This window comes from Nesoenas mayeri, assembly GCF_963082525.1.
Source record: "Nesoenas mayeri genome assembly, chromosome: 12".
Classification (NCBI taxonomy): domain Eukaryota; kingdom Metazoa; phylum Chordata; class Aves; order Columbiformes; family Columbidae; genus Nesoenas; species Nesoenas mayeri.
This window is the reverse complement of record NC_137547.1, coordinates 8,635,437-8,657,869: the sequence shown is the minus strand read 5'-3', so window position 1 is coordinate 8,657,869 and position 22,433 is coordinate 8,635,437. Positions and strand designations below refer to the sequence as shown.

The following is a 22,433-nucleotide window of genomic DNA, read 5'->3' as shown; positions in this document are numbered from 1 at the left end:
TGCTATGAGGTGTCACTCAATGCTGGAAGATCATGACGGATCGTCTTCTGATGCCTCAATTAAGCACATGAACTATCTTCCTCATCCGGCCGCGTATCAAGTCTCCGTGCACAGCAGGGGATGGCAATGCCTGCGATGGCACCAGCCCCGGTGCTGGCGTTGGTGACAAACTAGAGACACCTGCTGAGACAAAGCAGAGCCGCGCTGGGGTCGGTTTTCCTGCCTTGCCCCATTCCTTGCTTTGACCAGCTCTGGTTTTGCTCAGACAGACCTGTTTAGCTACACAAAGTGCTCCAAATCCAAAATCCACGCAGCGGTTTGTAAAGCATTTGCTGACTGCATACCAGGGGCTAAAACTGTCTCCAGCCCTACACAAGAAGTGCATTTTGAGACAAAATCTGCAAGAGAAGAGTGCCTTTACTCTGTACATAAGATGGAGATAATTACTTCATGGTAATCAGTTTGAGTCATTAATGGAATTTGGAGACTCTTACACGATGAAGTCCCGTAATTTCCCTCAATGCGTATGCAGGACTGGGCTGCGAGAGCTGGGTTTGCTACATTCTCTGTTCCAAACTTAAAAAAAAAAAAAAAAGATGATATTATCTGTACAGGTGTTTGGGCATTATTGTGTGCATGAAGATGCAGAGCTCGCTGCCCTCGGGACATGCAGCATCTTGTATTCCAGTTCAACAGTCCTGCCGAAGGAGAGCTGGGAATAGCACGGGAAGAACGAGCGGGTGAGCAGGTGGTGTTGTGAGGAGTTCGCTAAAAGAGATCCCCCGGTGTACACGAAATTATTCCACGCTCAGAATGAGTGGACAAAGTCCAGGGTCATTACACTAATTGACACTTTACCTCCGGGAAGTCTCGGGAGATCCAATCAGGGCTGGATTGTGAGCGCTGGGTCCCAGGCACAGGTGTGGCCTCTGCTTCCTTCATTTAGTGTAATTGCGCCTTGGCAATCTGCTCCCATCTCCTCCCCAGCCAAACAGCCCCGTGGAACCTGCTCTGCCATTAACCCCCCCATGCCCTGCGCTGAAATTCAGGTTTGGAAGGAGGGTTTGTCCATGTTCTTGGTGTTAGAGCTCCGGTTTATTCTTGCAGTCGTCAGTCTTTCACCTTCAGGTCTGGGCGATTCTCCACCATCATCAATACACCCTCAAATCAGAACCAGAGCAAATTAAAGAGGATTTTCAGCATTTTAAAAAATCTAGATCTTGTCCTGATGATTCCCGTATGGGCACAGCGCAGTATGTCTATCCTGGGAGTGACAGGACTGCATTATTATTGAGAGGAATGTATCAAAATGGGTATTATATAGTGTGCTTCATAAAAAACTTACAGAGGGCTCTTAATACATGCTTTCAGATTTATAGCATGTTTTACCAGACACAGGTGAAGCTATGGCAAGAGCATAAAACTTGGCTAATAAAGTATAATTTACTTCCTTCTCCACCGGAATTATTTTAATTAAAAACATTATTTTTAATTGTGCAATACACCCAGATTCAGGTAATTTGATTTTATCTGTTATCAGTGCTGTGAGGCTGCTCAGCACTGCAGTATCCAAGTCTTGATCTTGTCCCATTATTCAGTCTTCCTCAGTTTCTCTCTTGTATTATCAAGCTTATTTGCAATTTAAAGTCTGCACAATACATGAGGCAGACAACAGGTTTGGGGTTCTACTTCTGAAACATGGCAACTTACAATTACCGGAAAGGCTCACAGGGCTGAAGAAAAGCAAAAAAGGAACCAAAGAGAAGACTGAAGGGTCTGGTCCAGCAGCATCCGCTGGGACTCAGTTGCAACTACCTCACATTGGGCATGTGGCCAGTTAACCACAGGAATATTTGGAGTATTGACAACACCTCTCCTCTGTGTGGATTCTCCAGTGGTGTCCACAGCTTTCCTTGCAGCAGGGAGATGTGATCCTGCTGATCCTCTACCCAGTCACCTGTTTTCATGGAACCTGTAACTCCTCGGTTGCAAGAATCCTGCTTTTCTGCTGCATTTCACTGCAAGCGACTGCAACGTTCAAATGGCAGAGGGGATGGAGGCAGAACGACTACTTAAAGCCTTAGTATCTGCGTGACCGGGTGACAGAAGATAACGACTGTCCATCTGATCCTCCCGCTGGTTGCTTCAGTGATATTTCTGAAGCAGAATTTAAGCCATGTGTCCTTCAGGCTACTGCCGCATTGCCTCAACCTGTCTATGAAGAAGATGCCCATTTCAAACTGCATTTTGCATTTTTGAAACCAGTTCAGATGGCTTTTTACTTCAATACTCCTTTTTTATACAGCGCCACTCTAGCCCAGACTCATCGAAATACCTGCAGGCTGCTGATCTGCCACAATCACGCAGGAGTTCCAGGTTGATCAGACGATGCGCCACGATGCAGAGCGCTGGTCCCGGACTGGGCAGGGGGCAGCGATCAATCGAGATGAGTTTACCTCTGATCTTAGGCTAGAGATTCTCCTCCACAGACGTATTTTTCTTCAGCCCCCTTCCCTCCGGAGCTGTCTGTGTAGCGGCTGTCACGCCTGGCTTGCAAATGTCTGACAACCTCTCTGCATCCAGCCCCCGCATGGTTATGCTAGATGTTTTTTACTGGCACTGCGGAGGCTCTTTTACCCTCAGCTCTCCACAGTTTCCAGAATTTTAGTGTTCCTCAACACCACCTCTCCTGTGGCAGCAGCTGATTCGCCCCTGCAATTGCAGCTGCTGCCATTTCCTTCTTTTTCAAGAAGACGAAGAGTCAGCATCTCCCCTGAGCAAGACTCTGGCTCTTTGTTATACATTTTTGCACCTTCTCTCTTTTCTCCACGGAGAGGTTTCTGCCCTGATCAGTACGGCGAGACTGGCAACATTTCTATCAGATCCTTTCCCCTTTAGCTTCCCTTCAGGAGCTTCTTCCCTTCTTTTCTGGCTCCATAACCAGTGCAATTACCTCTCTGATGATTTCCTGGATTTTCCATCTGCTCGAAATAGGCACTTGTGAGCTCTCTTGTTAATTAATGTGTTCTAAAATCATTATGTTCATCAACCAAGCCTTATCACTTCCATTTTTTTTCCATAGTAGTAAAATGTATTGCCCTAAGTAAAACACAGGTACTTTGACGTTCAAATTTTAGTAAACTCAGTTTTGAACAGGGGCTAATTGCTCTAAGCAGAAGTCACTACTAACCTGGAGTATCAACAAGGCGTGAGCACCCTGTATTTACATGTTATTAAGGCTTGGCACCTCTGGCTAAAACTGCCAAAATTTCAGAGATTTCTGCTCCAAATTATTTTTTCAGCTTTGCCACCTGACTCAAAACACTCTACTTCAGTCTTCATTGGGTATTTTCTTAACGGTATTTTAAGCTGTGCCAGCTTTTGCTATATATTATTACTTCTGTTCTTCCTGACCGGCAATGGAGTATTTTAGTAAAGGCATGTATAAATAGTCATCTGGGACTTGGGTAATAAAACTGACAACTGGTTGTGAAGATGTTACCAAGAGATCATTTCACTGAATTTTTCACAAACAAGTTCCCTATGTGGTACTTAATGGACGCACAATATCGCAAACATAACACAACTTAGTAAAGAAAAAGACCTATCAGATCTTTTAGTTCTGCATTCTGATTAATTTGGTAACAAAGGCACTCCACAGTCCAAGTGTTTTTTTTGAAGCAAAACCCCCTAGTAATTACACCTAGGGAGCAAACAAAATGCTGCTTAGACTTCAAGAAATGTTTCTGCTTTGTGTGCTGCCTAACACACAATCTTATTTATATTTTAAAGTTGGGAGCTATAAAAAAAAAGAGATATCTTCTATCCTACAGCCTACACAGATCTAGTCAATCTCTTGGATAACAAAAGACACGAACTTCTCACTACACAAGAACCAGATAATGAGGCAACTCTTACTTATGCAAGTGCAGTTACGTTACCATTTTTGGCAACCAAAGAAAAGCTTATTTATCAGTAAACACAATTCTTCAAGACATATTGCCCATATATACCCTGGTATTGCAGGTGTTGTTATTACAAGCACCTCTCCAGATGCCAATTTTGCCTCATCAGTACCTGCGGGCATGTTCATGCCCCACATCATCCTGCAGCCACATAAATGTCGAGTTTGTCCTACGGTGCCAAGCTTTGCTCAACGCAGTTCTCAGGAGAGCCGTCCTCTTCCCAGGAGACAGCTTGCTAATTAACCTATCTGATGCTTAGTGCTGAGTGTGTCATCCTGAAGGTCAACTACAGGACGGGATCTTGCTCCATCCAGGCTGTTGATGTGATGATGTAAATACGGGCAAGCTCGGGCAGTGTGAGAACTCCTGACATGCATTTGGCACTGCTGTGAATCCTGGCTGACAAAACAAAGTCTGTGAGGCTCTTGGGTTCCCGAGGTGAGGCTTCAGTTCAGGCTGAGAAGCATCAGTGATTATCTTTCAAGGCAAAGGGGGCAAATACAACTGTGTCCCTTGGCAGAAGCTGGAGTGCAGGAGACGGTACAGAGGGGCAGGAGCAGCAAGGGACAGTCACAACCCTGTTGGGAGGGTCTGTTCTAGAGTCAGGCGTGCGGGGGATGCACACACAGCCTTACATGAAGGGGAACATAAGTGCAGGGTGCCATATGGCTCAGAACTGCCAGACGTATCCCCAACGTGATGACAGGACCTGCCTGTAATTGCCTGACCAGTTTTTCCACTGCATGAAAAGTGCTCCTTGGGGAAATAAGTTTTTGCTTCCAGGCAGGCTCCAGGAAATTCAGTGAACTGTCAGACAGAGGAAGGACTTGTTCTGTTCTACCGTGAAACCCAGGGAATTGAAAGCTTTACGTGCTGTCTCTACATCTTGAAGGGCTTGCATCTTCAGCGAACCCTTCAGCAGCCGGATCCTCAACAAAGGCTGGAAAGGCGGATCCCTGTGTTCGGAGACGAACTGAAATTGTAGCCTTGAAAAAGTCTCTTAGTGTCATGCAGCACCTTGTGAGCATGGTGTAGTGACCTGAAGCTGTTTCACACGAGGCTGCCTGAACACAAGCACCCTGCAAGTGACATGTTGCCACAGTTGACTGAACTGCCTGATTTCGAGGCTGCCCCAGCTGTGAGATCCCCAAGAGATCCCAAATATATGAACAGTGGCTCTCTCTGCAGGTTCATGTGATGTGTGGCCTTCTTGCACAGCAATGAAACCTCTTACAGGTGGTTTTGCATGTGACTCTGCTCCAAATGAATGCAAACCAAGAGATATGACAGATGATAAGGAATAAATGAAATAAAAAATGAGCAAAAGCAGGCAAGAAGAATGGGACACCGGTGTGCCATGCTGCTCCTTCACAGCCTCCAGAACAGCAGCACAAAACCCGATAAAATCCAGTACAGATTTAGCAAAGCAAAGTGGTAAAAATAAATTAAAGAGGGAAAGGTACCAGTACACCCAGAGTGCAATGCAAATTTTTCTAAATGCTTTGGCAACATAACAATGCAGCAGAGGAGCCAAGCTGGTGAAAGAGCCGTGTGGGGGGACGGAGCAGTGGGGCCAACACTAGCTGAGCGGGAGTGGGACCGGCACACCCGGCATGGACAGACGGACAGATGGACGCTCGGAGGAGAACACCGGAGTCCCTCCTGAGAAACATCAGTGTCGGGACTCCCAACAGGCTGTCTGCCAAGGGGGATAATTAGGCTAAATAAAAATACACCACAGTAACAGCTCCACAAATGAGGATAATTTAATTACCACATTCGATATAAGAGACCCACTTCCCATGAGTTTTCCATTGTGACCAGAGAGAAGACAATAGAAACAGAAACGTACTGCAGAAAAGAAGATTCATGTACTAAAAAGAGGCTTTCTTTTAGGGTCTGCATATTAAACAACAGCATAGCTTTCCATAATCGTGTCATAATCTTGCCATAAAATTCAATCAAAGTAACAGCTTGTGAGTGCCCAAAAATCAATGGAACTGTAGGAGAAATGATTGCAGACGTAACACTGGCATTTATTTCCATGCTCAAGCCACGGTTGGGATAAGGAACATCTAAATAATAGGGAAGCAGGAGTCCTGCAAACATCTCTTTGGGAAGAGCTCCTCTCCCTCAAACCCAGAGGAAACACAAACTGTAGGCAAACTACAGTTCACTTAATACTACCCATTTGTTTCATTTGTTGGAAAAGAGGTCATTTCTATCCACTTATTGTCCTAAAATAAATTAGTTGTTAAACCAAGCGGGGCACAGTCTTATCTGGAATCCCAACCCAGTAGCGTAGTTACATGGAGCTGAATTTAAAACACAGGAGCTGCAGATTTGTTTTATTCATTAGTGCCGAAATGCAATAAAAAGCGAGAGCTAACGTGCTGGGCTTCCAAAGAGCTTTATACCCTGTGTAATGCACCTCTAGGGTGCTCGTCTGTTAAGTGAGAGAGAAGTGAAAATATTTTCCCTTCCCTTCTCTCTCTAGTGAAAACACTTAGTGGACAGCACAGGCTTAGTTCTTTGGAAAGTAATGGAGCGAGCGTATCCACTCAATTATTTAAAACAGTTGAGTAATTGCAGTCCTGTCAGCTCAGAAAACATCTCTCTGTTAAAGCTGCTGCACAAAACCATTCCTGTGCAGGCAGTCACGGTAGCACTGGTTTTATCTTTCTTTATTTCCACATGCTCCAAGTGGGAGCAACTGGTGAGGGATGAGTCTGTGTGCCCCGGTCGCAGCTGGTTTTGCTGCAGGGTAAAACTCAGTCAGTAGAATGAAAGAGGGAGGGAGATGGGGACACTCTGGGAGGTTTTTTTAGAGGTGGCAGGTTCGTACGTGGGCTGTGCTGGCTGATGACTATGTAAATCCTTACAGAAATCTCTCAGGGCATGGTGTGTGCTGGAGATGTTACAATAGCAGGTTTATATGAAAATGGATCCAGATTCAGACAGCCAGGAGAGTCCAGGAGGGAACAGGACTAAGCAGAAAGTTGTCTTGCTAAAGCCCGTCTGGAAAAGCTCCTTTAGCAGGGGCTAGGGGACAGGAAGGCTACGCCATATTTGCCTTTCACAGATTCCAGCGCACAGAGGAAAAGGACCCCGCAGTGTGCAAAGATCACTTGACATTTCTCCCCTGGCCCCAAAACACAGAGAATCACAGCTCCGATGCACACACTCACCAGCACCACTGCTTCGTTCCATACCTGCCCTGCAATTAGTCCTGTCCTGTCCAAAAGTGCACGTTTGGCCTCCTCCCTCAGGGGTGGTCAGACACAAAACAAGAACGACGGGGCTGACGAGCCTTGGACACGTGCACATCACTAACCTGACCATTTGAAAATGGAGGTTTGTTCCGTTGCCTTTACTACTCGCCAGTAATGGCTTTTTGGGACGTTTTTCAAGCAGATTGCAAGAAACACCTACCAAGGCAAATCAGTCACATAAAGCACACACTGACAGTGCTGAGAGTTTTCACATCTTCGTTCACTGACTCACCTTAATGGGTACTTCTCTCCAAGGTCCCTCCCCAGGTGGAAGAGCAGCGGCAGAGTCGTGTGCTCCTCCTGTGTATGTGTTGTCACTCTGGAGACGTTCTGCCCAGGACAGAAATCAATGCCCTGCAGTGAAGAGGAGAGATCATCGGGGGGAAGCAGGGGAGGGAGCAAAATTCTAGCTGATGCCACTTTTTTCACCACCTTATTCCAATATACCCACAAAACGCAGAGTTATTTTGAAGTTGGAGTATGCCAAATGGATTCTGATCTGATGGGGTAAAATAAGGTGACAATGTTGGTATTGCACTGACATAAGAGCTGGAGCAGGCTTTACATTTTTATCTTATTAAAAAATAATTTCTGTAAAATATTCATTAAAGTGAAATGGCAAAACTAAAGACAGAGGCGAAACCATTTAATAATGAGAATTATGTATGTGGAAAGTATCTTCTCTTTTTGGTTTCTATGGCTTAGAAACACACAGAGAGGATCGGATCACTTGGCAGTTCTGATCAAAAAGCAACAGTCTGCGGGGAAACATCCAGTTAAACTGAGGGGCAATAGGCACCTGGGAGCATCCCTGAAATCCCGCCTTGAGCTGAAGGATCTGTTTCACTGCAGAACAAAGCAAATCCAGTTAATTTTAAAGAAATGGGTGCATTTCTGATTCTTAGCAGGCTGGTAGAGGAGCACTCACTGGGGGATGACAGTGGGGCTGGAAGAAAATACACTAAGTCTGGAGGCGTTCTTGTCGCCAAGATTCAAGTCTGGGGGGTTAAGTGCCTCCCAAAGATGCCTCTGGGGGGTGTGCGTGTCCCAAAGCCCGGCTGGTTATTAGCCAGGTGTCGAGCTCCCTAATCACCCCGAGCCTGGTTTGGGGGGCGAATGGAACCCATTTAGCCCTGGGAGCAGCCCAAAATGCAAACCACTAATTTCACTGAATGGCAAATAAAGTAGGGCGCCCCACAGACCAGCAAAGACTAGCACCAAATGGACTTGTTAAAGCTCAGTTTTACAATTCCAGCTGACACGCTGAGCTCCTTACAATACCTCAAAATGCCCCGAGACATGGACAGAGACATGGAGAGAAGGTAAATGGGAATATTTCAATGGAGGTGGGAAAGAAGCTGTAGCATTTGCTTACAAAACAAACTGAAAAGGGTCTCTACAGATGTTGGTAGGATTTGATTGGCAAACAATTTTCTAAAAATATCCTGTGTTTTTAATGGACAGCTGGTCAGTGGAGCAGTTAATATTCTGCTTTTCAATAAAGCAAGAAGTTTAGAAGCCCATGAAATCCTATTTATCTGCACAGAGCTATAGATTCCTGAATCACTGAGTGGAAAAATAAGAGAGTTGCTTGATAGGTTGTAGTGGCCGACCAATAATGGACTTTAAATGGATACAAAAATGATCGACCTTTCCACCTTGTGACACCACCGGCCTGTGAAACACACAGCGTAAAATAGATTTTTATTTTTATTTTCAAAAGGAACAGTTAATGACAAGGTATCAAAGCCTACATAACATCCAAATTACAATTTGGATGCGAATCAAACAAGCTATTTAATTAAGAGCCCGCTAATTGGTACAATGCTCTTCGGCTGCAAATGCTTTAGTTTGAAAGAAGATTTTAGTCTCTTGGGCATTTGTTCATACATTGCTCTGTTTACATTTTATCTCGTTTCTTACAAAATCCTTGTAGCCGAGACTCCAGAATGCAGTCCAGGCTGCATCTGCTGCGACAATTTGCCTGATGCCACCAGCCAAAAGTTATTTGTCCTTCTAATCTAAGCACTCAATGGCCTCTTCAAAAGTGGTCTATTGGCGGAAAAATGAAATAAATAAATTTAAAAATAAAATCAAGAATACCATTTTCCAACATTGATAAAGAACTCTCTTAAAATACGGCTGAAGCCACCCTTTAAACTTCAAAAGCCTTTCAACTTTATCTCCGCAAATAAAATTGACTATTATTATTTTTATGTACTGCCTGACTGCCAATATTCAACCTACAGAGAGAACTTAAAATATCTTCTACCTGCTCACCAACAAATGAGCGAAAAAGAAGAGATAAAATGATATCCTCACACCCCTGATCAAGGCATCATCCTGCATCAGAGCCAGACCTACACTACAGATACTGGAGGAGCCCAGTCTTCTCTCCCTTTGACAGAAAAGAATATCTTTTCATCCACAACTCTATCTCATCCTATTTCGTAAGTCAAAGCATTTTCAGTTCCCAAGCTGGAAAGAAAAAAAATCAGCTATACCACAGATCTGAAAGTCCGGGATCCCCAAGTCTGGATCGCTTTTCTTTTCTGGAGCAAAATCAGTATAAATTAAATCTGCTTGAGATTTGAGAATTATTTAAAGACGAGCCAATCCACACTCTGGAGCATCTGGGCAGTGCCTCTGGTTTTTGGAAAGTGTGTAGATTTGGTCATGCGTGGTACTGAGGGGGATGGACATGGCAAAAGTCCTTGTGTGTGTCTTGGATGGGACGGAAGGAGCTGCCCCCCAGCTCTGCTCCCCAGGCGGGACAACGGGCCTGCTGAGGACTGGGCCTCCCTTCTAAATGACAATTTAAAATCCTGGATCATTTCTTGCCCTTCATTAAACACCCCCCCAGGCTGCAGAGGAGCTCCCCCCATTTACACTGACAGCGGACTGACTTCAGCTATCACGCACTGCCAACAGGAGGGCAATTCACCCAAAAATCAAGTTATATTATGTGGGAGAAGAGCAAAGAGGCAGCTATGCCTGCCCTTTCCACCAGGATAACAGAACCCACATCAGCTACCCCTCCATATGCTCTTATTTCCTTTAAGCTATTTATTTGGCAGACTGTTAATAACAATATGCAAGGGATCAATAGCCGGTTAAAGCACACGCCTAATATTTTATTCTGTGTGCTGTCCAAGGTAATTTGCATGTTTACAGGTAATACTGATCACACAAAGCAGAAAGGTCACTCGCTGTGTTTAAACAAACTTGTGAATCTTTTCTCCTCAATTATAAAAGCATGAAAGCCAAACCAGAAGATCCTATCTGGAGCATGTCAGGTCTCTGCCTTCTAAGGGAACTGGTAAAAGAGCATCAGATGGCAACCAGAAATAGCTCAGCTCCGGCACCCACTCTCTTACCCAGGTGCGGGGTTTTGCGCCACAGCGCAGACGTGTTTGCTGGAGCAGAAATTCCAGCAATCCTCCTTTTTAAAGAAAAAAAACAACCAAAACAAAACCTCAAACATTTCCCACACATTGGGTAAAGCTTTCAACAAGCACATCTTTCTGCCTCTCTTCCCAGCAATCGTGTAGCTTGGATTGTTTTTCCGTTCGTAAGATCTAGCGGCTGTTAGTTGCACAGCTTATGCTTTAATTTCCAGAGCAAATGGACCACAGATGCTATGTCAATACAGACATGAGACAAATACAGCCGGTTGCCAGTTTGGGCTCTCCGCCAAGTGATGGAATCACCACTTGTGTTAACGTTAAGCCCTCTGGCAATTCATCACCCTGGCGCTAACCCAGATCCCTCCGACTTGACGAGCGGCTGCAGATTTCGATAGCGGCACAGCAGATCTGGGGTCTGTCTGCTGGTCGTGGCTCCTCATTCTGCCACACAAAACCCAGAGCAGCAAAATATTGGAAGGAGAAAAGAACAGCAGTTAATTAAAGCTGGGAACGTCGTTTCTGGCTGTTCGCCACAGCGCGGGAAAGTGGCCGTTCTCGTTCTCCTGGCCATTCCCAGTAAAAACCTCCCAAACTGGAGCTCTGAATGACCAGACACCTGAAAGTGTGGCTGCCAAGCTTCACCCTCATTGAAGAAAAATTGCTTCTAATGTGTTAACTGTCTGGAAGAGACCCCAGAAGATGGGCAGATCAGCAAAACCTCCGGCGGCTCTCAAGCAGAAGCGATCAATGGGTAGCTCATATGCTCAGAGGACCACAATCAAATGTCATTATTTGTGAGGTTCTACTTGACTTCACATCCCCCTCGCAGAAAAGGCTTTATCGATCCCTTCACGTCGGGGAGAAGGGCAATCAGCCAGGCTGCGGCAGGAATAACCCCTTTGGCATTTTACATTAAAACAATCAGCTCTGCTGGCAGGCACCCACATCAATCATTTAAAGACACAGGAGCTCCCATGAACAACCACTGAAGGCTACTAAGGAGATACTAAGCTGGCAACAGGAAGGTTGATGTTATCAGCCACTCTCCAATGAACCAAAGGGCGTTTTCCACATTGTTTTTCTTAATTACTTTTCCCCCTTCTTGCATCACCGCTCTCGGATGGCACAAGAACTATTCTCTACTGGATGGTTTCTGTGGCAGGCAGGGAGAAGGAAATTTCCTTTCTCCTGCTGGCTCATACTCCTGTGTCTGCTACATAGCATTAAATTGGGCAATTCCTGAAGGCCTTACTAGTTACTGAGATAAATCCATAGAGAATGCCCATTTTTTTCCCCCCTTTCAGACCTCTCCTTCCAAACAAGGAGGATGAAATGTACCGTTTCCTTCAATCCAATGGACAAAATAACCGGTAACAATGCAGACACTGAGCGTTCATATTTTAGGAGTGGGAAAGTGTGCACCCAGCATCATGGCTGTGGGCACCAGCAGCAATGGAACAGAAAAGCCAAGTTTGCATGTGTTATTTGTCATGCATTTTACAATCCAGTTTGAATTTGGTAATGAACAAGGACGGATGATGAGAGCAACAAGAGCAGCATTTTACACAAGATTTCCAGCCAAAGTCCTGTGTGTTATGTTGCACAGGAGAGGGATCTCCCCCCGTTTATCCTTAGTTCTGCTCCAACACACAAGACATGGCTATTTTTATTACTGCTCATGAGGAAAGGTGGTCAATGATGGTGGAAAAGCTTACGTGCTTAAATCCACCAGTCCTAGAGCAACAGGGACTCAGTCCTTGTGCAGGGTGAAGATTTCTCTCCCTCTACCAAACTACTTAAAAATGTTTTACTATTTAAAAATATAAAACACGGTTTTCAAGTAATGTTTCCTTTCTTCTATCTCTATCCCACTTACCACTTCTCGAATGCCAAACTATGTAAACACGAGCCACCTATACGAAAGGAGATGGAAGCCAGGTAAGCATCCTATGGAATCTGGAGGAAAAATGTCCCATGGAGCTCTTGCTCTCACTCGCTTCCATTGAGTGAGCCTTCCCTCTGTGCTTGCAAGAGATTAACCATTCAAGAATGCAAGTTACCCAAGTAATCAAGTTAATCCAGCAGAACAAGCAGCAGAGGTATCCTCCAGCTCTGAGGACAACTACAAGAATTTATGCTGGAAGTTGGACTAGAAAAAGAATTGCTTTAGGGCTAAAAATCAAATATAACAAAAAATAGGAAGAGCAGAACAGCATACTCAGCATACTTTGACTTGGTGACAGATGACTAGTTTTAATCCCTATAGCAGAGGATGCAGACCTGTAAGGGCAGGTTAACGTCACGGGAGTCTAAGACGACTGGAAACCCATGCCCTGCTTGTGTGGGATATTTCCAGGGTAAATATTCCAAGTGCCATATGGAGAGAAGCATTTATATCCTTGTTCTGCTTTCCTAGGCTGTGCTTCCTGTAAGCTGCTTCTCTCTGGTACATTTTTATTTGTATATACATACTTTATTCCTTAACTAACTTATACCGCATCCAAACACAGCGCTTTTCAGGTTAGAGGCCAAAATCGCACACATTCTTTCTAGATAATCCTGAAAGACCTGGTAGCCCTAAACAGACCCAGAACATGCACCGATTTCACACTTTCCAATATCAACAGGAAAATGTGGTTCTGGCTGCTTTAATGGTATAATCTCATCTAAAAGTCAAACAAAAATGCACAAAACATGGATTAAAAATGGCACAAGTTTCCTGTATCAATGATTTCCCACACTGTCAAGTAACAAAAGAGTTCTGAAAGCGAAAGGAGGTTTGGCTAAAATGAGCAGTGTATCTATCAAAAGAACGAGACACTCAACTACCCATAAAACAAAGCTCTTAAAAATTTGCAGACAGCTGTTTTGACACATCTGGCCAACTGCAGACCTCTTTCAAATGGATGACATGCCAAGCAGATCCATCCGAGTCTGGACCTTCAGACAGAAAGAGCTTCACATTTGGAAATTTAATAAGTCTTCATATTGGATTCACAATAAGGGAAGGACGCACGCTAAAGACCATACAATTAACAAGGCCTCATTAGCCGAAGTTCTACTGGGATGGCAAATCAAACTTATCGAACAGCAATCCTGCCAACAGTCAGAATACCTAATGCCACAGATGTGCATCTATTTAAATGCATTTTTCAAATTAAATCAGAAAACAAATTGGCACTTTTGATCCTGGCAGCGCCACTGTAGCCCAATATCAACTCAGCTGGGAACACCGGGCACCGAAACAGGCAGCAGTATTGTGAGACCACAAAACTACAACAGGACTCGGAACTCTGCAACTGCTCTGCATTCTGATTTATTTCTACTTTTAAACTTGCAAGGCTTGTAATTAATGGCTTGAGGACATGAGGAGAATTGGAACAAATTTCAGCCTCAGCTTCCTCTGCATGTTGTTAATGGCTGGGCTGTCCACTAATGTGCTCCAATTTTACCCCCATCAACCACGTGTGATACAAGCTGCGGGAAAGCAAGTGAATTTTTAATCATCTCTCTGATGTACAGTATAATTGCTGACTTTTATCAGACGGTACTTAAACAAAGACTTAGAAAGAAATAAATATTCCCTAATTGCACAACTGCCATTGCTCACAGTAGGAGAAGCCTTTGAAATGAGTAACTGGTCCCCATTATCATGGCTACACACATACTCGGACATGGACAAATAAGTTGAGATCAATGTAGTCATTTATTTATTTCCCAACTAGGTATGTGTGTGTGACATTATCTTGCATTCACATGGGAAAAGGATGCGCCTGCGCCCATTTGTACACCCAGACACACACACAAGCTCAGTCTCATGCAGGGAAAATCCTCCACACTGTGCCACAGGTGATGTATCAGTTTTACTCACATACTAACCTAAACAAATATATTATCTCATTTTAGCTGTGTAGAATTAACATTGAGACAGAGTGTGCAATCCTTTCCTTTCCTTTCCTTTCCTTTCCTTTCCTTTCCTTTCCTTTCCTTTCCTTTCCTTTCCTTTCCTTTCCTTTCCTTTCCTTTCCTTTCCTTTCCTTCTTACTCCACATAAAACAAAAACTTCAACTCCTAGAGCATTACAACCTTAAAAAGACAAATGCACATATTTATAGTCCTGAATGTAAATGACTCCCTTGGAGCTGACGTTTCCTTCTACCCCCAGGACATCCCAATGAAAGAAACTCTGCACTTTTACATCCACAAATGTCATCAGCACTTATTTCCGCACCTGCGATGCCTTGAGGACCCACTATAAGTTTTTTTTTAAAAAAAAAGACATTAAAAATGCCCATACAAACAACCCCTCCCCAATACCAGCCTGCTGTCAAAACTGCTGAGAGCTGTGCCATAATGCATTTAGTTCATGTCTAAAGGTATAATCAGCAAGGCACATGTGTGAACCTGCCGTTGCAGAAATGCCCCAGAGTTTAGTACCCAAGTCTGAGGCAAGAAAGATACAAAAGAAGAAAAATAATAGTGCTTAACATCCAATTGTGAGAAGATCAGCCAGGAAATTACAAAAGCTGTGCCTCTTTGGGAAATAAAATGTAAAACATCTTAGAGTATGATACGGGCTCACAGAAGTGCTGATAATAGATTAAACACATGTACTCTACTGTTTTCAACAACCGCTGTTCTTTCCACTGTGTGGTTCCTACGGCTTCCCTTTTCCTTTTCAAGAAAAAACAAAACAACAAGGCCATTCCTATTTCACTTAAATAGTTCAGGGCACCACGTCTTTTGTACTAGATATTGCGAGATACAGGATCAATTTGGCGTCAGACTCCAAACTTCGTAAGGGTACACGTGAAACCTCAGAATTCAGCAGGGAAAGCAGCTTAATATTAAGGAGCATTAAGAAGCTTAATATTAAGGACATTAAGTGCTGATTGAAGGGAACACCTCTCAGAACAACTGACTTTGCTCCTTTTCCTCTGTTCCTCTCCGACTTCAGCAGGAAGGTGCTGGGACACCAGTCCCCTTAGATTTTGCAGCAGATCTGGTAGATCTTAAGAGGCTGTGAATAAAAGTCTGGCTTGTGAGTGCACAGCGACATTCCCCAATTTAAATCTCAGCTTTCAAGGGCTATTTTTCGCCAGGAGAACAAACGGGAGCAGAGTGTGGGTAGGTGTCCTGTTACCTTGCTGTATTCCTCCCAGGAGTTGCTCCAGGTCCAGTAGTGAGCCTTGTAAAGCCCGACTCTCACCGCCATCATCTCGTTGCCACGATAATAGAATATGGGCCTGAGAAAAGAGAGCAAAGCTGCATGAGAAACGTCAAGGCGACAGGCTCGGGCAGCCAGTGCCGCAGCAGCCCGGCTGATAAGGGAGACAAACACTTAAATGGCGTCTGGCTTCCGATCCGGCTATCAGGCAGAAACAGGCTGCCTCCTAATAGTCTCCGCTGCAAGGTTTTCAATTAACATTTTTTAAAAGCGTTCATCAAGTTGAGAGCTCACAGGGCGCAAGAATGAAACATTATACAGCTTGCCTGCCAGTGATTGTTAATCCCTGAACTATCAGACCCTGTTATTTCCTACGGTGCACGCCGATTTAAACACCAAATGTCTCAGAAATGGCACGTGTGTGTGAAACAAGGATACAGCCTGTGTGACAATCAGTCTCCTCGTGACGGCAGCACCAAGTTATGTGCCGTCAGTGTCATGGGGACAGGGTGGCCAGGGAGGGCACCAGATGCTGGCTGGCTCTGGATGCCACCTCAGAAAAACCCCATACAGGAAAACCCAGCAGCCAGACACACTTGATTTTTAACTCCTGACCCTTTTCTTGCCCAAATCCTCCCTTTGCATCATCTAAAACATATCACTGAAAATTGCAGGTTTTTTTTCCCGGAGGTTTTCCTAATTAAAAATGCATTTGAGAAATGCCCTTTGCTCAAAGCATTTGGTTTGCAGCTGCGTACACGCACAACCCTTGCCCTGGGCATCCCAGCAACGGTCCTGTGGCTTTCCCCAACAACACGCTCCTGGTCTTTGAGGGAACAGTAGGAAATTTTACTGAAATGGATTATCTGCAGGAGAAAGGTTTGGTTTGCTGGTGCAGCTCATCACACAAAGACATCCACCTTAGTCAGCTCTTCTGGTCAGTTGTTTCAGGCTGCTGATGAGATCGTTTATCACTGTTTATCACTGTCGGGACAGTACGTACATCTCTGTCTTTCTTTCAGAGATACCACTTGGCAAAAAACTACTCACTCTGGTGATGCCACCTTGAAAAAACAGTCCCTAAATGCAAGATAAGGTTAAAATATCCACGTCTGAATGACAGGAGTGGCCTTAAATCTCTTCTATTTTAAAATCACAGCCGCCTCTGCAGGTTTTTGCCCTTTTTTAAAAGAAAACTATTTTCCATCTTTGAAAGAGGGTCACAGCTTGTACTCAAAAATCTGCTACTACTGGTTTATTTTTTTCCCCCCATTCACTTTTTCCTTTTTAAGCTTAAAAGGGCACAACAACTGCAGCTCTTAGAAAGTTTTGGGGGGCTATGGAAACGGTGACCTGGACAGGTCTGGGAAAACAACCAACCAACCAACCACAAAAACAAACAACAAACAAAAACCATCAAAAAAGCCCAAATAAACAAAACAAAACAAAATGAACACAAAGAAGGGGAAAAAAGGAAGGAAAAAAAGCTGTGATGCACCTGGAGTGACTGCTATTGTAACACAAACAGCAGCAGTTCCAAGGGGCTGGTGACTGCATTGAAATTCTCTTTTAAACCAATGAAGCAGCTTTACCAACTTGCAGCAGCAGAGCTGGGCCAGGCTGTGTTCGAGGAACACGCAATGTCCCACAGCAGCCGCTGGCCGAGCTCTCAGGTAACACTGTACACATGCTTCTCGCATTAAAGGGCACAAAAGCAGTTTTATGGAACAAAGCCTTATGTCCAACACAGAAAAGGGGTCAAATATGTTTTCCATGCGTATATTTCCTTGCTGTCTCACAGAGAAAGAATATATTTCTTTTCAGATTTCCTGAGCTGGCAAATTCCTTATGAAAATCACAACTACAAGACCTCTCTTGACCCCCAGTCCTCCCAAGGAGGGAGCCAAGGGTGGTTGCTGTCAGATCTCGGTGCCCATACCTGACAGCACAACTCTGGGCACAGAAACATCCCGGGTCTTTAACCCAAATCTGTTATTGCAAAAGCATCCACAGAAACAGGACCCTGGGGGAGGTGGGTGTCCAGCTCATCCGCAACGCCCAGCCTTTACTTCCAGACTCCCTCAAGCCAAGGCTATAAAGACCCAGCATATTCTTGGATGGTTTTAAGTAATAAATAATGTATTCTCCCCAACCCAGGCTCCAGTTCTCAGGCTTTTATCTCCCCTATTGCCATATGTTGTTCCAGGGATCCCTGCTAACCCCCTGACATTTACAACTGTCCCCAGACTCCACTGTATGACAACATGTCAGGAAATCCCGCATCCACTTACTCCACGGCGGAATTAACACATAGCGTAAAGCTCTGCTGCTACCCCACCTCCCTGAGCAGGAGCAACGATGCGTTAATTCAGTTTATAGAATATTTCTGGAAACTTGATTTAAAAACTAACCCCAAATTTGGCATTATTTCAGTTTGGAGGCAAAGGGTCGGAGCTCTGGGCTCATAACGAACCTGTCAATTAGCTTGCCCTGCAAGATGGCAGGTAAAAGGTCGATGCCGTCAATCTGTCTGTCACTGGGAGGCTGCAGTCTCGCCAGGGAGAGGCTGGTGGTGAACAGATCCATCACGTTGCCCAGCTGGTGACTGACCTGAAAAACCAAGGAAAATGCATTTGCAAAGACACATTCAGTAAAAGCCAAACCGAAATGGGCTGGTTTCCATCCAAGCAGAAGTCTTGCTGCCTGAATCTCCTTCGCTGCTAAGCATCTTTTGAGAATACCTTCCTTTACGGTGCTGCAGTCACCAGCAAACCTCCTTTTGAAATCATAAAGATGATCCATATTTCTCCACTTCTAGGGAACATTTGCACTTTGATCCCTTTTTTCATTTTCTTCTCACTTCTCTCCAAGTATCTGCTTTCCAAGAACATGTTTTTGCAGAGTTCAACTTAATTTAGCAAATTCCAAATCGTTTGTAGATTGAAAAATCAGCATTTAAACCAAGGAAAAAAAAGAAGTCCTTGATTTGTTCCTTCTCCAGGTCATCTCTGGAGTCCGGAATACCCTGAGAGAGTCCCAGAAAGCACAGGGATAGATGGATAATAACAAAAAGAGCCTGATGACTTCATCTGCAAACCATTTCCAACAATTCAAGAACTGTAAAGTTGTGGTATTTTTAGTATATATTTTAATAGGGGAGAAAAACATCTGGGTTTGGCTCCAACAGAGATGTGCAAGCATTTTTTTTTTTCCTTTTTCCTTCCTTAATTGGAAGCCATGCTTATCTCGCTGGTCTTGATTTGTATTTTAAAAACCTAAAAAGTCTGTTCTGACCGCTTCTTTGTGAATCTTTGCTCCCAGCCTGCTTGTGCTACAGTTATCTGCTGCAGGATGGTTAATTAGCACACTAAATTAACACACCGAATCGAAGCAGATACATTCAAATCAAGAGCAAGACCATTTTGCACCAGGATGCACCAGCCCAAGATGCAACATGAAGAGACTTCTCAGCTGTACCACTTGTTTGGAGACCAGAAGCCATCTGATACGAGCCCACATCTGCGAGTACAGAAGCACTTTCTGACTCAAATCCAAGTTCTAGCCTTGCAAATGTCAGTGTGAACATCACGATGTCAGGACTATCAAAGACTTTTTATCTCTGAATCCTCTCTCTACGACAAACAAATTCCCAGCCTGTAAGCTGACACTAATTATTTAAATATGACAACAAATGATAACATGATAAACAAATTTTTGTGAGATGCTGGCTCTAGGAAAAAAAAAACTGAAGGGAAAATGCTATTTTTGCTGGGACACTAAGCCTTTTATTAAGAGACTGGGCTGACAAAAGCAAACAGTTAAAGGAAGAATTAACAAGTTAAAAGAAGAAATGGGAGAAAGCAACATTCAGGGAGCCGATTACAAGTTTAACATTACAATATCACATTACTTGATTACAGTAATTTCAAATTTTAATGGCTTTCATTCATCAAAAGGTGTTGGCAGGAACACACCATATTAAAGCTGCATGCAAGAATACTTCCACAAATCGCCAGAGAAAATTCAAGTGCAAAGTGCTAAGTGTAAGAGGAAGCCTGAGCATGGAAACCCTGCCCAGGAAAGCTGTTGGATGAGTTGACCAAGATCAACAGATCTTGCAGAAGGTCTCAGGCATTTGAGATTGAGCCTTATTCATGGATAGTCCTGCAGCAGACGGCCTGGAAGGGGTCGTGCTCAGCCCATCCTCGTGGCAGGGACAGATAGAGAAGAGCCCACAAAGCCCCCACAAAAAGCAAATAGTAGAATCATAGAATCCCAGGTTGGAAGGGAGCACAAGGATCACCTGGTCCAACCTTTCTTGGCACAAGCCCAGTCTAGCCAAGCTGGCCCAGCGCCCTGTCCACCTGAATCTGAAAAATGTCCAGTGTTGGGGAATCCACCGCTTCCCTGGGAAGATTATTCCAATGGCTGATTGTTCTCATAGTGTCCATCAGAATCTCCACAGGAACAACTTGTACCCATTGCCCCTTGTCTTTTCCATGGAACTCCTTGTAAAAAGGGAGTCTCCAGCTTCTTTGGAGCTGCCCTTTAAATACTGGAACATGGTGCTGAGGTGTCTCCTCAGCCCTTGGATCATGTTGGTGGCCCTTCTCTGGACCTTCTCCAGCCTGTCCACGTCTTTTTTGTACAGTGAGGACCACAACTGAACACAGGATTCCAGCTGGGGCCTGACAAGCACTGAGTAGAGCAGGATAATGACATGAAGTTCCCTTTCTGCATGGACACAAGGCTGGGGAACTTTCCTGTGGAAAAGGAAACAGCACTGAGGCCTCCTATGGGGTAACCCTGAGTCTTGCTCTCCCTGGGGCCATTTGGCAAACACGGACCTGGGGAAAACCAAAGCTGGCTGTGTCATGCAGGAGATGAGCTGTGGCAGACAGTGCTGTGCGTGCCTTGGACCGGCCCCTTACATGGGCTCTCCTCTGGTGTCAACTGTGCATTCAAAAAGGACTGACATTAAAAAAACAAACAAACAACAGTATACGTGTTCAAAAAAAAATCCAACCCAAAGCATCAGCTCACACCTTAGAGCTGGACAGCCTCATGAACTAGTGCTGGGAACGTTGTGCTCCCCCTGAAGCCAACGGGGATTACAAGTGCTCAGCACCTCGGCAAAGATGCTCAGCCCCTCATTGTCTTCTCTGGCAGGTAGTTTACCCCGAGCGTGCCTTCGGAGAGCAGAACAGCGTCTGCAGAGCTCAGGGGGAATGAAGAGAAGATCTGGCCCACAGCTGCACCCTGAGAACTGCTACGTCAGGAATGGGTGGGCAAACCGGCAGCTGAAAATTTCTGTAATTAAACCGCTCGCAATTTATAACACAAATCCAAAGTCCCTTTTCTTGTTGTCACTCCATTCCCTCGCCTCAACCTTTTGATATCAGGCTGCAAGAGGCAACCACTGACCTGAGTCTTGCGTCTCTAATATCACCTAATTTATACATCGCCTTGTGACAATCCTGTGGGGCCACCATGGTCTTCTTGTGCTGGCCCTTATTAACCATAACCAGATGTAGATGACTCTCTTTAATCATCCCATTACGTTTCTGGTCTCAGACAACATTTTTTCCATGAAGCAGAGAAAACTTCTTAAGGAAATTAAATGCCCATGCCACAGCCACTTGGATTTATCTGTGCTCTGCAGCACCACATTGAAGAAGGGGAAAAAAAAAAAGGTTAATATTTATATAAAACTTTGAAGTATTTTCAGAGAAAAAAATAAAAAAAAAATTACCATTTTCTCCTGTCAACAGTGCTCTTTCATTCTAGTTGCCTTTCTCATTTTTTTTTCAAGAGAAGAAAAAGAAAAATCCAGTGAGGGCAACAGCCCAGAGAAAATAAATAATATATAAAAAAGAGTGAGATCAGATATTGCTCGTATCAGTGAGAAACAGCCGGTATTACGCACGTAAGAACGGATTTTTCCCCCCTCCTCCCCCCCTTCTTTTTAATAAACTCTCAGTATACACATAACGTCTTTAAGAAAATGAAATCCTTTTGCTGTGGGCCACGTCGCTAGAAGAAATAGTCACCACTGCTGTTATCAGTGCTTTCAAGCTTTAACTCTGAATCAAAGGCGACAATTAATAAAGTTGCCCCCGCCAGGAATGGAAAGGAGGAAAGCTAAATATTTGAAACTGGGTGAACAAATGTCAGGGTGTTTTTAAATAAAATCCTTTTACAGTTATCACAGCGAGCAGACCTGATATCCCTGTCTAATTCAATTTCAATTTGCGCCCCATGGGAGATAGTGAAGAAAAGGTTGCAATGCTGTCTTTGGGTTGATATGTTCTTTTCTCCTTCAGAAAGCACGCACGAGAGAGGCAGGGGAGGAGGGTGAGGGGAGGATGCAAATACCAACAGAATATGATTTTTTTTTTCCAGCTGGATCCTTCCAGAAGGCAGATGTGATGTGGGGAATGCTGAAATGCTGATTTGTTGTGAATTCACCTGGAAAACGTAGCTGAGGAGGAAACTGCAGAAAGGCTGTTTGTGTGTGAATAAATATTCCTGATGGGGGACCAGAATGAACTGAATGTTGATGCCAAGAGCAAGATGCGCTCCCGAGGCAGCCTGCTCCCCCAAAAATCCACAAATCAGCTGA

At 44.4% G+C, this 22,433-nt stretch overlaps 1 protein-coding gene across 2 annotated transcripts in view; it reads right to left on the bottom strand.

Moving 5' to 3' along the window:
* The window catches only part of GALNS (galactosamine (N-acetyl)-6-sulfatase), a gene marked incomplete at its 5' end in the record, with an annotated part of 45,982 nt that overhangs the window by 8,680 nt on the left and 14,869 nt on the right, over positions 1-22,433 (bottom strand). The window contains 4 exons of one of the 2 annotated variants that reach the window (XM_080351833.1): positions 74-180; positions 7,470-7,591; positions 15,788-15,890; positions 18,285-18,421. In XM_080351833.1, the coding sequence (XP_080207959.1) occupies positions 171-180; positions 7,470-7,591; positions 15,788-15,890; positions 18,285-18,421 (372 nt within the window). In that variant the 3' untranslated portion in view covers positions 74-170. Of the gene's footprint in view, positions 1-73; positions 181-7,469; positions 7,592-15,787; positions 15,891-18,284; positions 18,422-22,433 lie in introns of those variants that run through there. The other variant, XM_080351832.1, reaches the window with a different exon arrangement.